Source organism: Gadus chalcogrammus, chromosome 9 (genome assembly GCF_026213295.1).
Source record: "Gadus chalcogrammus isolate NIFS_2021 chromosome 9, NIFS_Gcha_1.0, whole genome shotgun sequence".
NCBI classification, from domain to species: Eukaryota; Metazoa; Chordata; class Actinopteri; order Gadiformes; family Gadidae; genus Gadus; species Gadus chalcogrammus.
Window position 1 is genome coordinate 20,250,041 of NC_079420.1, and position 12,510 is coordinate 20,262,550.

Genomic DNA, 12,510 nt, shown 5'->3' on the forward strand with positions numbered 1-12,510 from the left:
CATCTCCAGTGAACCTATAGCCGCGTGCCTCCCCGGGTCAGCTAATGGTTAAATACATGCCTCAACCCGCAGAGCCACAACATATACATTATTAACATGCCCAGGTCAGAAGTGAAACGGAGATAGAGAGATGCATGTGACTTGTATTTGAACTCAAGACAAATGATCACAATTTTGGTTGTGCTTTCTTGATGTCCTTCTTGCCTTATGAACAGCCATATGAGGTATTTCGAAATGGCGTTCATTCATATAGATATTTGGTTGTGAGAAATGATCGGGTCTCACAAGCAGTTGAAACAGAGTACATTACGCTTGCTCTTGGCCACTCGTGTAATTTATTGATGTATTTTCCATGTATAAAGATAAATACTTCATTCCCTTATGTAACACACATCTCTTTTGAACCAGAAGAGTTCAGCACATATCTGAGTCTAGAAATCTCAACTGAAATGAAAATATATATATTAAATAAGGATTCGTTTTTAATTTCCTAGAAGGCTGAAATGCATGACATCTCACGACTCAGTAATTCTTAAATCAATGTATAACTCTTGTTTATTCAACTTTTTACCTTGGCATAAGAAGCTTCTATGAAATCAAAGAACTCGTAGTTGAAGGAGGTTGTAATGGTGATTCAGAGTGTGTGTTGTGTTTCAGGCTATGTTTGATCCTTTAACCATTGTCAGTCTGCTTTGAATTGAGTGATTCTGGATCCAGGCTAATGAATGGCCCATTCCTAATGATTCCCTTAAAACATCCGATTTATCAGACACGTTTTTACACTGTAGCTATCTTCCTCAAAGATGCCTATAGGTAGACACATTGGACATTGGATCTGAACCCGAAAACTGAAGTTCAAGTCAACGGTGACCACTAGCTTTATATTACCAGGATTTCTTTATGTTCTGCTTAATGTTCTTTAGTTCTTTGTCTTTGTGTGGATCTTTTGCTCTGTTATGACGACAACAGTAATACCAAAGTGACCGAAGGAAACCCTCATTGGACTGTTCAACTCTTTGCCATGTCCACTGTGGAACATGCGGGGTTGGCTGAAGACCAAATGCTCCGTCTGTTTAATCTGTCCATCTCTGGTCTCAGCAAAGAGGAAATGGGTTTCATTACAGCCAAATTGTTGTGTTTCCCGGGTTTGGTCACAGACTGGAATTCAAAACCTTTTCTCACAGATATAAAATTGTGTCCCACTCAATTGTATTGTGTGAGTCGTTCTACATGAGATCTGCCGTTACTGACTCATCCAACAGAACATTTATTTTGGGTCACAACACCTAATCTGTCCTCTGATTTCATCTGGCTGTTCTCCGATCTCATCGGGCTGTTCTGTGATCAGAGGGATCAAAATGAAAAAAAAGGGTCGGTGTTGGCTTTCAAAAACAACCCAGGGAATTCATCTCCAATTCAAATGAAGGTACAAAGGCAGTGCCCTTGTCCAAAAGTGGATACAGGCTACACCCAGAGAAGGAATCATGATCCAGTGTCATGCCCCAAATGTCCTAGCCTTGGCACGCGGTTAGGGCGAGGTCATACAGAGCCTCCAAACGCATAGGGCTCCAACCCTCGCTCAGCGTCAATCACGTTAATGCCCACTGACACGCTGGTGAGGGTAGTGACATGGCAAGGTTATGTGTCAGTAAGGACCAGGACTGCCAGTACTGTGTCCCTTCTGACCTTAAGGGGTCGGGGTTTGAACTAATGTAATCCACCGTGGGCTCCGATTCCCCGGTCAGCAGAAGTGTTTCCTCGGTCCCTGGGCGCCGGGGAAGTGGTTACAGGCCTTCTTTGCCCAAAACCATGCCCTCAGTGGCTTGCAGTTCTCCAGCGTATTGCATGCTGAAGAGTAGGGACAGCGTGGTTAAGAGCATGAACAGCATGTAAGGACTTCTTCCCAGCTCACCGTGGCGCTTGGCAACGCTTTGAGAATAAAAACCCACATTCGCCAGTGTATTTATAGAGATGATCATAAAAATCTAAAGACATCTAATGGAGAAATCCTCAAGCAATTCTTATGCTGGGCAATAATTTGAGCATTTTCATTTGCACTACATTGGGTTCATCTAGAAAGGTGAAGCTTAATTCTTCGCAAGGTATTAACAGATAATGTGAAAGTCAATTAGCATGACCATTATGACCATTAAGATCTGAAGTATTCCAATACATGCAACGCACACATAAACAAATACACCTCTAACAAACAAAATCTCTCTCACACACATGCACATAGACATGCACACACGTACACACACACACACACACACACACACACACACACACACACACACACACACACACACACGCACTTGTATATATATTATGGTTTGAATGGTCTTCTTCTAGCAATGATAGATTGTTGACTGAGGACACTGCTGAGTAGTGAATCACTTTCACCTGGCCAGTTGGCATTTAATCAATAAACTTGTGAACTGTTGCCATGACCCTGAACCGGGAAGATTCATTTTGATTCCCCACATCAACTCCTCAGCCCACCCACGGATCTGTAAAAAACAACCCCACGCACCCTCCAGTCACCGGGCGTCCAGGTCGACATCCATCCGAACCATAAGGACCCAAACCGCTGCCTTGCTTTCACAGCAAATAAAAAACTGCTGGGGGAGGGGGGGTGGGCCTTTGGAAATGAGCAATAGGAATACAAAAATGACAGAAAACATAAAGATCTCAAGATCTCCATCAGAGATGTAGGTTAGGGGGAGGTGAGGGATATAATGACATTCTCATTTCCACAGATGAGTATAAAAGTTAACAAAAATATATCATTCGGTGTATTATCATATGTATCAGCCAATTCAGTAACTCTCAAATCATTGGTTAAGGAAAGAAGGTAAAACCCACAGTAGATTGGGAATTATGATGGCAAAAAAGGCGCCTGCTGCTCTGATCCAACAGCTGGTACAGATCGTGATTCATGATATCAAATGACCGCGCTAAGATTAGCTCATAGACCTGCCCTACAACATTCTCTCACCGCAATAAATATTTTGTCACAGTTTTGAATTATTCAAGCCAAGGCTTTTTTGTTCTTAAGGCAGACGGTGCATGCACTGTACACACCCCCGTGACCCCTCCCCCATCCACTCTCTCATTCCATCCCCCCTATCCACTCTTCCATTCCATCTCTCCCTCTCGTTCCTTCTTGCCGTCTCTCCCTTTCCATCTCTCTCGTTCCATTTCTCTCTCTCTCTCTCTCTCTCTCTCTCTCTCTCTCTCTCTCTCTCTCTCTCTCTCTCTCTCTCTCTCTCTCTCTGCCTCTCCCTTTCCATCTCTCTCTCTCTCTCTCTGCCTCTCCCTTTCCATTTCTCTCTTTCCCTCTGTCTCCCTTTCCACTTCTCTCTCTCTCGTTCCTTCTCTCTCTCGCTGTCTCCCCATTACATTCCTCTCTATTTTTCCATCTCTGTTTTTCCATTTCTGTCTCTTGTTCCATCTCTCTATCTTCCTCTTTCTCTTTCCATGTATCCCTCTCTTCTCGCTCTCTTTCCATTCCTCCCCCTGTCTCCAACTCCCCCCCTGCCCACATCTCCTCTCTGTCAGTTGGACAAGCTGCTCAGTGGCCCTGAAAGGGAGCGCGTTATGTCGCTCCGCTGGACAGAGCGCACGTCGCACCGTGCATCTGAATGGAATGTAAATGATACGATGATTCCCTCTGAGGCAACATTCACTTTACTTTCCTACGTTTTATTCCTCCACGTTCCAAAGGTCGGACAAATGAGACCGTATACAGTACAACAAGGTTTAGTTCAACCCTATTCCCCATTCCCATGGAAACATAGAAGGTGTTATTAAGCAGAAAATATATATATGAGCATGAAAGCTTAAGCCTGCATATGAACTGTATTTCAATTATGTGACTGGTAAGGTTCATGTCCTCAAAATGTTCTTAAATGAGATTTGCTTTTAATGCTGCTTTCATTACAGGAGTCAATCGGAGGTCAGTGCTTGTTTCCAGCTGGATGGATATGCATTTTATATGCGGAAGGAAACACTAGAATATGCATGACTGCTATTAACTTAGCATTTAGCGAACCCTGCTTGTAGTTTAGTCCTATATCCAATGTGATGAAGAGACCATGTGTACAGATATGAGGTTATTGATAAAGTCATCAGATTATGCCCAATGAGTCTAGATAATAGATATGCTCATTTTATTGAGGCATTACATTAATAAACATTAAGTCAGTGAATGTACTGAAAGACTGCAGAGCAGCCAATCATGCAATTCAATGGTTTTTTCTGCAAATTAACATATGGTATATTTACAAATGGGAAATAATTGCATCATTACGTAACTGTATTCACTTCCGTTTAATAATCTGTGTTCATTTGCTCGCCATAAGGTCGGTGAGGGGGTTTATTTATGCATTCGTTTTTTTAGCCATAGGCTTGATTTTTATGCATACTTTTATATTTGAATTGTAACATGGTCTTTGTCAAATGGTCTACAGTCAACTGTTTGGTAACGTATAGTTGGTAAGTCTATGAGTAGATATTGCCAACAACGCATTTCTTCTCAGTTTATCTTTATATTATACACATTTTTATATATGTTGATTATGTAAATCAAGTAAATTATTTGTATTATTTTAGAAGTAATAAGTAAGTATTTGTTTTAGAAAGAACAGCACATACATTAGTTTAAGTTTCAAAGATATAGTAGTTTTAAAGACCCATAGCCCCATCTAGTGGTTCATTTAGGGAAATAGTGCATAGTCTAAACAAGTGAAGATCCCGATAGTTCCTTTCATTACTTTCTTGCCTACCTCTTTCTGTATGCTTTAAATATAAAAGTTTTGTCAGAAGGCAATGTGGTTCTGACATGACAATTTAGTTGTATGTTTTTTTATTGCATGTTAATTATTTATTGTTCAGACTCTGAATAGGAGACATAGTGTATTTACAAATATACAAATGTATTAATAATTGATGATTTATAATAATTTGCAATACTTGTATGTCCGCTACACCATGATACGCCTACGTGGTTACGATATTATTATTGAAGTACACCCCCCTTGTCAGCAGGTGGCGGTAATGCACCCTCATTTGTAGCGCACCATTAAAGGAAGAATAATTCGCTAGCAAAAGACTAGACAAGCAACTACTGGTACTTTCTGTAGTGACGCTGGTTTGTTGCAGTCTCAATGGTCAGACCACATACACGTGTGGAATGGTACATGGGTTGACTGAAACTATTTGGAAGTCTGTAAGTAGTATCATGCATCGTTCGCAGGACTAATATGATACTTTAAAAAAGGATTTACACTGTTGGTTAGCTACCATAGCTGTCTCTCTGACATGATCGCCAGCCCAGGTGTTGCCAGATTACGACAGATTTCCCGCCCAATCTGGCAACACTCTCAGCAACGCGCTGCAGCCAGTGTTGCCACCAAGATTGGGCGGGAAATCTGTCCTATCTGGCAACACAGTGCTTGAGGTTAGTATACTAGGGGAGTTGGAGGAAGGGGTTTGGTGTCTCATCTGTTGGTCTCAACTGGTAACCCTACTTCATGCGGTTCAGAAATATACACATTGTCAAAATATATATACAGCATGTTTATATTGTACTTCTATTATGTAAATATTACTTATTTAACACATTCGTTGTCACTGTTTTTGGGTGGGCTAGTCCCAGTGGCGGTCATCGGATTCAAAGGCCAACAAGTTCATGTTTGGCAGCCTGCTAAAAATAGTGACTCAGCCTGTCTGTACTACATTCATACGCCCAGCGGGAGAACCATTGTAACACCGTTTATTGATTAAAGTATATTCTGTTATCTGATGGTATTTAATAGTGACATACTCTCCAATATATATTTTTTGTTATTAAGTTGGGCTCGACAGAGGAGGCCCACCAGTGTGGTGTCATCCTTTTCATAGCATCAAATTGTTTAAACGTCTGCTACACATCACCTGGTGGTTGATTACATCGTTGGGTGCTAGATGGGTCTGTATGTATGTAACGCAGTACATGGTGATTCACTGGGCCTGCATAGCGCAGGAGAATTTTAGAAGGGACTGGTCAGATAAACTGCAGCACGGCTTGACAAGACATGAATAAATGCAATTTGCACTTCCAAGCTATGAGCCTTTAGAAAGGCTTGATAAAACCATGCGCCTGTTACGCTCCCTGTAGGCTATAGGTTTGAAGGATGCGGCGGGTTGAGCCTGCTGCCCAAGCCTTCCAGGCCCCCGTAGACGTCCACGCCAGCGCCGACGGCCAGGTGTACATGTTCAGGAGACAGCGAGCAGAGCCCGACTCCTCAGAGGAGGAGCAGTGCGAGGACCTGAACGTCATTGAGCTCAGCCCTCTGGTCCACTCTGAGCAGGACCGACTGGACCGCGTTCAGCTGCTGGAGCGAGAGCTGCAGGAGGGGGACAATCTCAACAAGCTGGCGCTGCAATACGGTGTAAAGGTAGGGTAGGAGAACTATTGATTGTTCTCTCGTCACTAAGCTTCATCTGGCCCTGTTTGTGACACAATACATACACTGCAGTAAGAGCAGTGTTTGACCCAGTTTTTCCCACCCATTTTGATTTAACCCAGCCATGTTTGAAGTCAGTGTTTTATTGTCATTTCGGGGATTGAAATGTTTATTTCATCCTGGCTGCGAAACGGCATTCATATGGATCACACATGGCACATCTTCCAAAACATCCCATTCCACATCACTGTTTTCAATGGATTCTTGTGCGACCTAGAGACCTACTATTAACATTTGAGTGAGTCACAAAGTGGTCTAGAGGGTTATATAAATATCTTGAACATTTAAAAATGTTGTTTTTCGTTAAATCAAATCCAACAGGTGGCTGACATCAAGCGTGTGAACGGCCTTTTCCACGATCAAGATTTGTTCGCTTTGAAATCCATCAAGATCCCAGTTCCAAAGCACAGCTTCCTAACGGAGGCCTGCACAGACCTGAGCGGCCCTCAGAGAGCAACCCAGAGTCCTCCGCCCGCAGCCTCACCGCCCCATCAGGACGGCAAGGCCCGGGCTTCACCCCGTCTACAGGAGGTCTCGGACTTCTTCAAAGACGTGGACCACGACATCGAGAAGCTGATCCAGAGCAGCGACCACCGCGGGGACATTTTCCCCCATCCCGCGTCGGATCTGTCTGCGAGGTCGGGGGTCGGCGGGCGGCGCGTGGCGGCGGCGGGCCAGGGCGGGGCCTGGGGCCTCCAGTGGTGGAACCTGGTGGTCGCCATGCTGCTGATCGGTGTCGTCCTGCCCATCTTCTACGCTGTTTATCTAAAGACCAAAGCAAGCGGTGAGGGACACGAGACGAGCGGCGTGGCGAACATGTCCGCGGGAAGCACCGGGTCTGGTCTCGGGGTCACGGGGTCCACTCTCGGGGCCACGGTCCAGTCTCGGGGACACTGGTCTCCCTTGGTCTCTTAGGAGGAAGGGTAACGTGGCTGTAGCTAGGGATGGGGCCTCGAAACGTGGTATTATACCAGCAGCGGAGTATAAACTACTAAAGATCGTGGTAATCGATAAGCTCAGACGTTATCGGTTCTGCTCTCGGTTCTCAAGATATTAAGAAAATAGATTATTGATTTTTTTCTCAACAACTCTGTTTCTATTAGGCATTATGATTTAAACATTTGTCTATGATGCATTTTTTCTTTTCCCAATCCAAAAGAGATCTCTCTCTCGGAGCACCTGTTTGAGCCAGGACGGGGCAGCTAGCCTGTAGCTTGTCGCTACACACAACAACAACCTGTGGCACGCACACTAACACGCAAACAGAAGACAATGAGGGAAATAAGTCTTTTCAGGTAAGAGCGTAAAACACAAGCAATATGCAGAACATTTAGTGAAAGTTTCCCTCGTACAGGCAGAGAAATGCAGTTTTAAAAATGAGTTAAATTAATGATGCATTAATGATTAATCATAATTAGCACGATTATTGTTTATCTATGGTGGCATTCATCACTTATATCTGAAGTGCTCAAACTATTAATACGGCACAGTTAAATACAGTCAATAGAAAATCCTGCATTATATTTATTAGTGTTAAATTTCGATCCGAAACAACGGGTTAGGTTATTTATTGTTGTCATGTGACATTAACAGCACAATGTACCTACATTTACATCTTGAAGTTGGATTTTGTAAATTGTATCTAACGCTGAATAGTTTGATTAATCATATTTTTTCTATTATATTTTGAGAATAAATTCGATGACTCAGTCAAAAAAATAACCGATATGAGTACCGTTAAAGTACCGCATCGATGAGCAGTATCGATAAGAGTCGTAGTACCGTTAAACCCGTGCCGATATAGAGGTAGAGAAGCTCCTCCAGAGACGGACACTACCAGTGCATTACCAGCGTGTGCGTTCAGTCAGTGACACAAGGGGTCAAGATGAGATGACTTATGGAAGGAAGCTATCACTGCCTCACCGTGTCTTGCGTCTCAATGGGTCTGTGTCGATCATGGTGTGTTGGCAGCCTGTTGCTGCAACAATAAGCTACTGACGTGTTTTTGAATGTATGTTTTACAGTTGCAATATTTGTGCCTTACGGATTTTTCATACTGTACTTTTCTGCACTGCCAACTGTGTCTTGTTTTAACAAAGTACATGCAAATTTGTCCTTGCAAGTGATTTAAGAATTAAATAGGATAAGCATAACATTTCGTAACAATTAATGAATGTATTTGGGTGCGGATGGGGAGCCATGTTTTTTAAAGTGCCTTAAACCTTTTAAACACATATTTAAATAATTGTATTAATAAGAAGGGTATAATTTACTAATACTTTTAATTTTTGCAATATTAATGTAATCTAATATTACTCACCTGAAGTACTGTACATTTTTAATTGGAATTTAATTAATATTTATTTATGAGTTGTATATTTTTTTTACCTTTTTGTTCTTTCATTGTTTTGTTTTTTTCAGCAAGTGGCACTTTTATCATAATCTTTACAGTGCCACTACTCGCCATTAGATGGCAGCAAATACATTGCAGGTAACAGTTTTAGCTGGACATCGCATCGATAGGCATAAAGCCCCGTGCCCACTACATGCGTCCGTCGACTGATCCCCATTGACTTTCAATGGGGACGGACGCGCAATGCATTGTGGATCCGTCCGTTCCGTTGGAGCCGTCGGCTCAGTCATGGCTCAGTCAAAAAGTTGAAAAATTTTCAACTTTTTCGGCAGTGACGGATCCGTCATCCAATCAGATCACGTATGCAAATGTAAGCACTGTGACGCGACTCGGGCTCTGACGATACTGGAAAGCGGGAAAGCGGGTCATCTTGCATCGCAACAAGCAGGAAGTAGCGGGAAGAACCCGGCAAAGCGATTTGATTGGCTGAGGGATGCCTCTGCAAAGACTACTCCCCCATCAGTCAGCCACGCCTTCCCACATCAGTCAACGGACGCATGTAGTGGGCACGGGGCATACATCAAATCTGAAGATTGAGATCAAACCACCCATCATAGATTGTGAATGATATCTTGAAAAATACAGGTGGCTTATTAAAGGTTTAGTTCTTTGTAGCAAAGGTCCATTTGTAACACAGCCCCTAAGGGCTGCCACTTAGTTGACGTGATGAATTGAGCAGGTGGCTTATAAAAGTTGTGTCCTTTTGTAGCAAAGGTCCATTGCTACACACCATTTAGATGTCTGCAATACTTTCTCAATATGCAACAGGTACGCAGCCTCACTCAGCCGCAGAGTCCAATCAGTATGACTTGGTTCATGTAAGGCTGCTAAATCAGCCATCCACCACGCACACTCTGCACACTTTTCAATTTACTATATTTTGATGATCACAATCAAAAGCAAGGACAATCCCTTGAGTGACTGAAGACGTGTTGAATACGCCGACCAGTGTCATGTGCTTGGATATAATAAATGGGTTCCTCTTGTTTTTGACATATTCTTAGATTTGGATGTTGCTTTAGTCTATCATTGTTATTAATGAGACTGATATAACAACACGTGTAAACTTAATTATAGTACAAAGAAACTAAAACATACCTTAAAGAACAAAATCTGGATGTTTAAACAAAGGCGTTAGTTCGGTATCCAGATTTTGCATTTGTACTTGTTAGCAGTGCTTGGGAGTGCAAACCAGAGGCGTGTTTCTAAACAGACGTGTCAGGCCCGGATGATCAGGTGGTTTGTTGAAAGAAGCCAGCAGCATATCTCCTGGCTCCTTCCAGAAACCACCAACACCAGCGCCCCCCTCCCCCCTACACATCTCTCTCTGTAGAGGGGCACTCTGTAACGGAGGGTTATAAACAGCCCTGTACCTGGCAGAGCGGGCGTTGGCGAGGCTCAGCCGAGGTATGTGTGCACAGGGTTAAAACCTCGCTTAACTCTGCATTAGCTGATGCCCCCACGCACCAACTCGGCGTCCGATCCCTCAAAGACTGATGCAATCCACATTCTTGTTGAAATAAAATAAATGCTTTGCATTGTTAACTACTAACAGAATGACTGTCAGGAAGATGTAGGGCAGAAGGTATGGTTTAGATCAGGGGTCTCAAACTCGCGGCCCGGGGTCCAATTGAGGCCCGTGGGATGATATTTTGTGGCCCCCTACTTGACATCAAAGTTTAGTGTTAGTGCGGCCCGCGCGTTGTTTTCAAACGCACAGAGTGGCTTGCCACGCTTTTTTATCACTTGTGATAGGGTGACCAGATGTCCCGGTTTAGCCAGGACAGTCCCAATTTTGAGTTGCGTGTCCTGAGTCCCAACAAAAGCCAAAGGACGCTAAAATGTCCCGGTTTCCACCAACCACTATGAAATGTCCCCTGTTCTCAGCGATTACATAGCCAACGTGATCTAATTATAGCCCAATCATTAACTTTGATTGGGTCAGTTGTGCTCCTTTTTTTTGTGGAATACTTGATGCGGCCCAGCCTGACCCAGACTCTACCTCCAGCGGCCCCCAGGTAAGTTGAGTTTGAGACCCCTGGTTTAGATGCTGCTGCTGCTGCTCTGTGTCTGGAGACTCCTCGTCTCGGTCAGGATCCTCCTGTGATCTGGCTCCAGGCCGCTTTGCTCTGGGCGTCCGGCCAGCGCCTCCTGACTCCGTCCCAGCCCTGTCCCAGTACCATTACCCCTCTGACTTGGGTTTTTCTCTTGCCTTTTCAACCTGAAGCTCTCATGTAGGCCTTGTTTCGAGCTGCTTCACGGTGGGATCAGACATTCGGCAACCACAAGAGTAGCCCGAAGGACTATATGGGTTACATATCTTATCTCACCAAAAAAAATTACAATTTGACCCGTTTACTGCTTTGTAAGAGGAGGACAATGTTTGGGGACTTCCCCCAAAACAGAAAAGGAGTGTGTACAGTCGGGGTGGAGGGAAACTACAGTCAGAAGATACACGGCCAACCCTGGGCTCTGTGGCTTTAAGAACTGTGCGCACTTGAGCAGCTGGCAGTGCGCCACTTGGCCAACGTAAACAGCCTTAATCCTTTTTCCAAAGAGCTTTCAACACCCATTTCTCTGGCACATTGGCCACTGACTCACTCACTCTCTCTCTCTCTCTCTCTGCATCTCTTTAGCTTGTGGTCTTTGTCTCTCTCCCTCTGCCTGACATTCCAGCGTTGCCTTTGTCGTTCACCGAGCGGCCAGCAGGCGGCGTTGTGGTCTCACAGTATAAATGTGGACTCGATGCTGTTGATCATTATTCACTGCTAAGGTATGCGCCTTCCTTTGAATTTCCCCTGAAGCAAAACAGGTCTCAGTTTTCACCCTTTCTTAGCAGAATAGAGAAAGGGGGGATTGGTTTCCCGAACCAAGCTGAACTTGAAACACATATAACTAGGGTGATTTTCTTTTTCTTTTTAAAGGGGTGTTGAGAAAAGTAAACCACTGACCTTTCTTTTGCTTTCAAGCCTTCTCCGCCCCCACTTTTGTTTTGAAGGCTATCATTAAGTTGATTAGACTATCTTTTTGTGTTTATAATAAGTTCACTGTATGAAAGATATCCCTCATGGCACTACAAGGTTTAAACTTTAAAAAAACGGTATATGTGCGTGCGCGTGTGTGTGTGTGCGTGCGTGTGTGTGTGTGCGTATGTGTGCAATCGTGCGTGTGTGTGACGCCGTGTGTCTGTGGGGGCAGGGGGATCCAGGGTATGATATCCTGGGCTCCCTCGGGGATTTGGCAGACACAGGGTAATTTGTAGTGAAATTTCCAGCGCAGTCCTTTTCGCAGGTGGCTCAGGACGCAGGCAGGTCGGGCGGGGAACCAGAGAAGCAATTTGCTTGTCTGTGGGCTGTGAATATGAGTATTGTTACACGCCAGTGGCTTTGCATTGTGACACGGAATGCACTGTGGCCCTCCAGCCCACCAGGCAGCCTCCATGGATTCTGTTGTCAGTGGTCATAAATAAATACATTAATGAATGAATAATCAAACTAAAATACTTTTGAAATGTCCTTGTATTTCAGTGCAACATTCAGAAACCATAGGGTTGATATTACAGGGCTGGGCTGGGTGTGAGTTTATAGC

The 12,510-nt window shown here is 43.9% G+C and overlaps 1 protein-coding gene across 3 annotated transcripts; it reads left to right on the forward strand.

Annotated features, from left to right (window-relative positions):
* Nucleotides 1–4,975: 4,975 nt before the first annotated feature.
* Nucleotides 4,976–10,955, forward strand: lysmd4 (LysM, putative peptidoglycan-binding, domain containing 4). Of its 3 annotated transcripts, XM_056598841.1 has the most exons (4): nt 4,976–5,230; nt 6,161–6,440; nt 6,831–7,293; nt 7,669–10,955. In XM_056598841.1, the coding sequence occupies exons 2-4, from the start codon at nt 6,177–6,179 to the stop codon at nt 7,713–7,715; spliced, it is 774 nt and encodes a 257-aa protein (XP_056454816.1). In that variant the 5' UTR covers nt 4,976–5,230; nt 6,161–6,176; the 3' UTR covers nt 7,716–10,955. The 3 variants fall into 3 exon arrangements, with proteins under 3 accessions (XP_056454816.1, XP_056454814.1, XP_056454815.1); XM_056598839.1 differs by having other exon boundaries at nt 4,983–5,230; nt 6,831–10,953; XM_056598840.1 differs by lacking the exon at nt 4,976–5,230 and adding an exon at nt 5,237–5,521 and having other exon boundaries at nt 6,831–10,953.
* The last annotated feature ends 1,555 nt before the right edge of the window (nt 10,956–12,510 follow it).

What these genes read in the sequence shown, in the direction of transcription:
- lysmd4 (XM_056598839.1), top strand. Translation starts at nt 6,177, where the DNA reads ATGCGGCGGGTTGAGCCTGCTGCCCAAGCCTTCCAGGCCCCCGTAGAC. An exon ending in CGCTGCAATACGGTGTAAAG is followed by an intron (nt 6,441 to 6,830) that starts GTAGGGTAGGAG and finishes CAAATCCAACAG; the next exon opens with GTGGCTGACATCAAGCGTGT.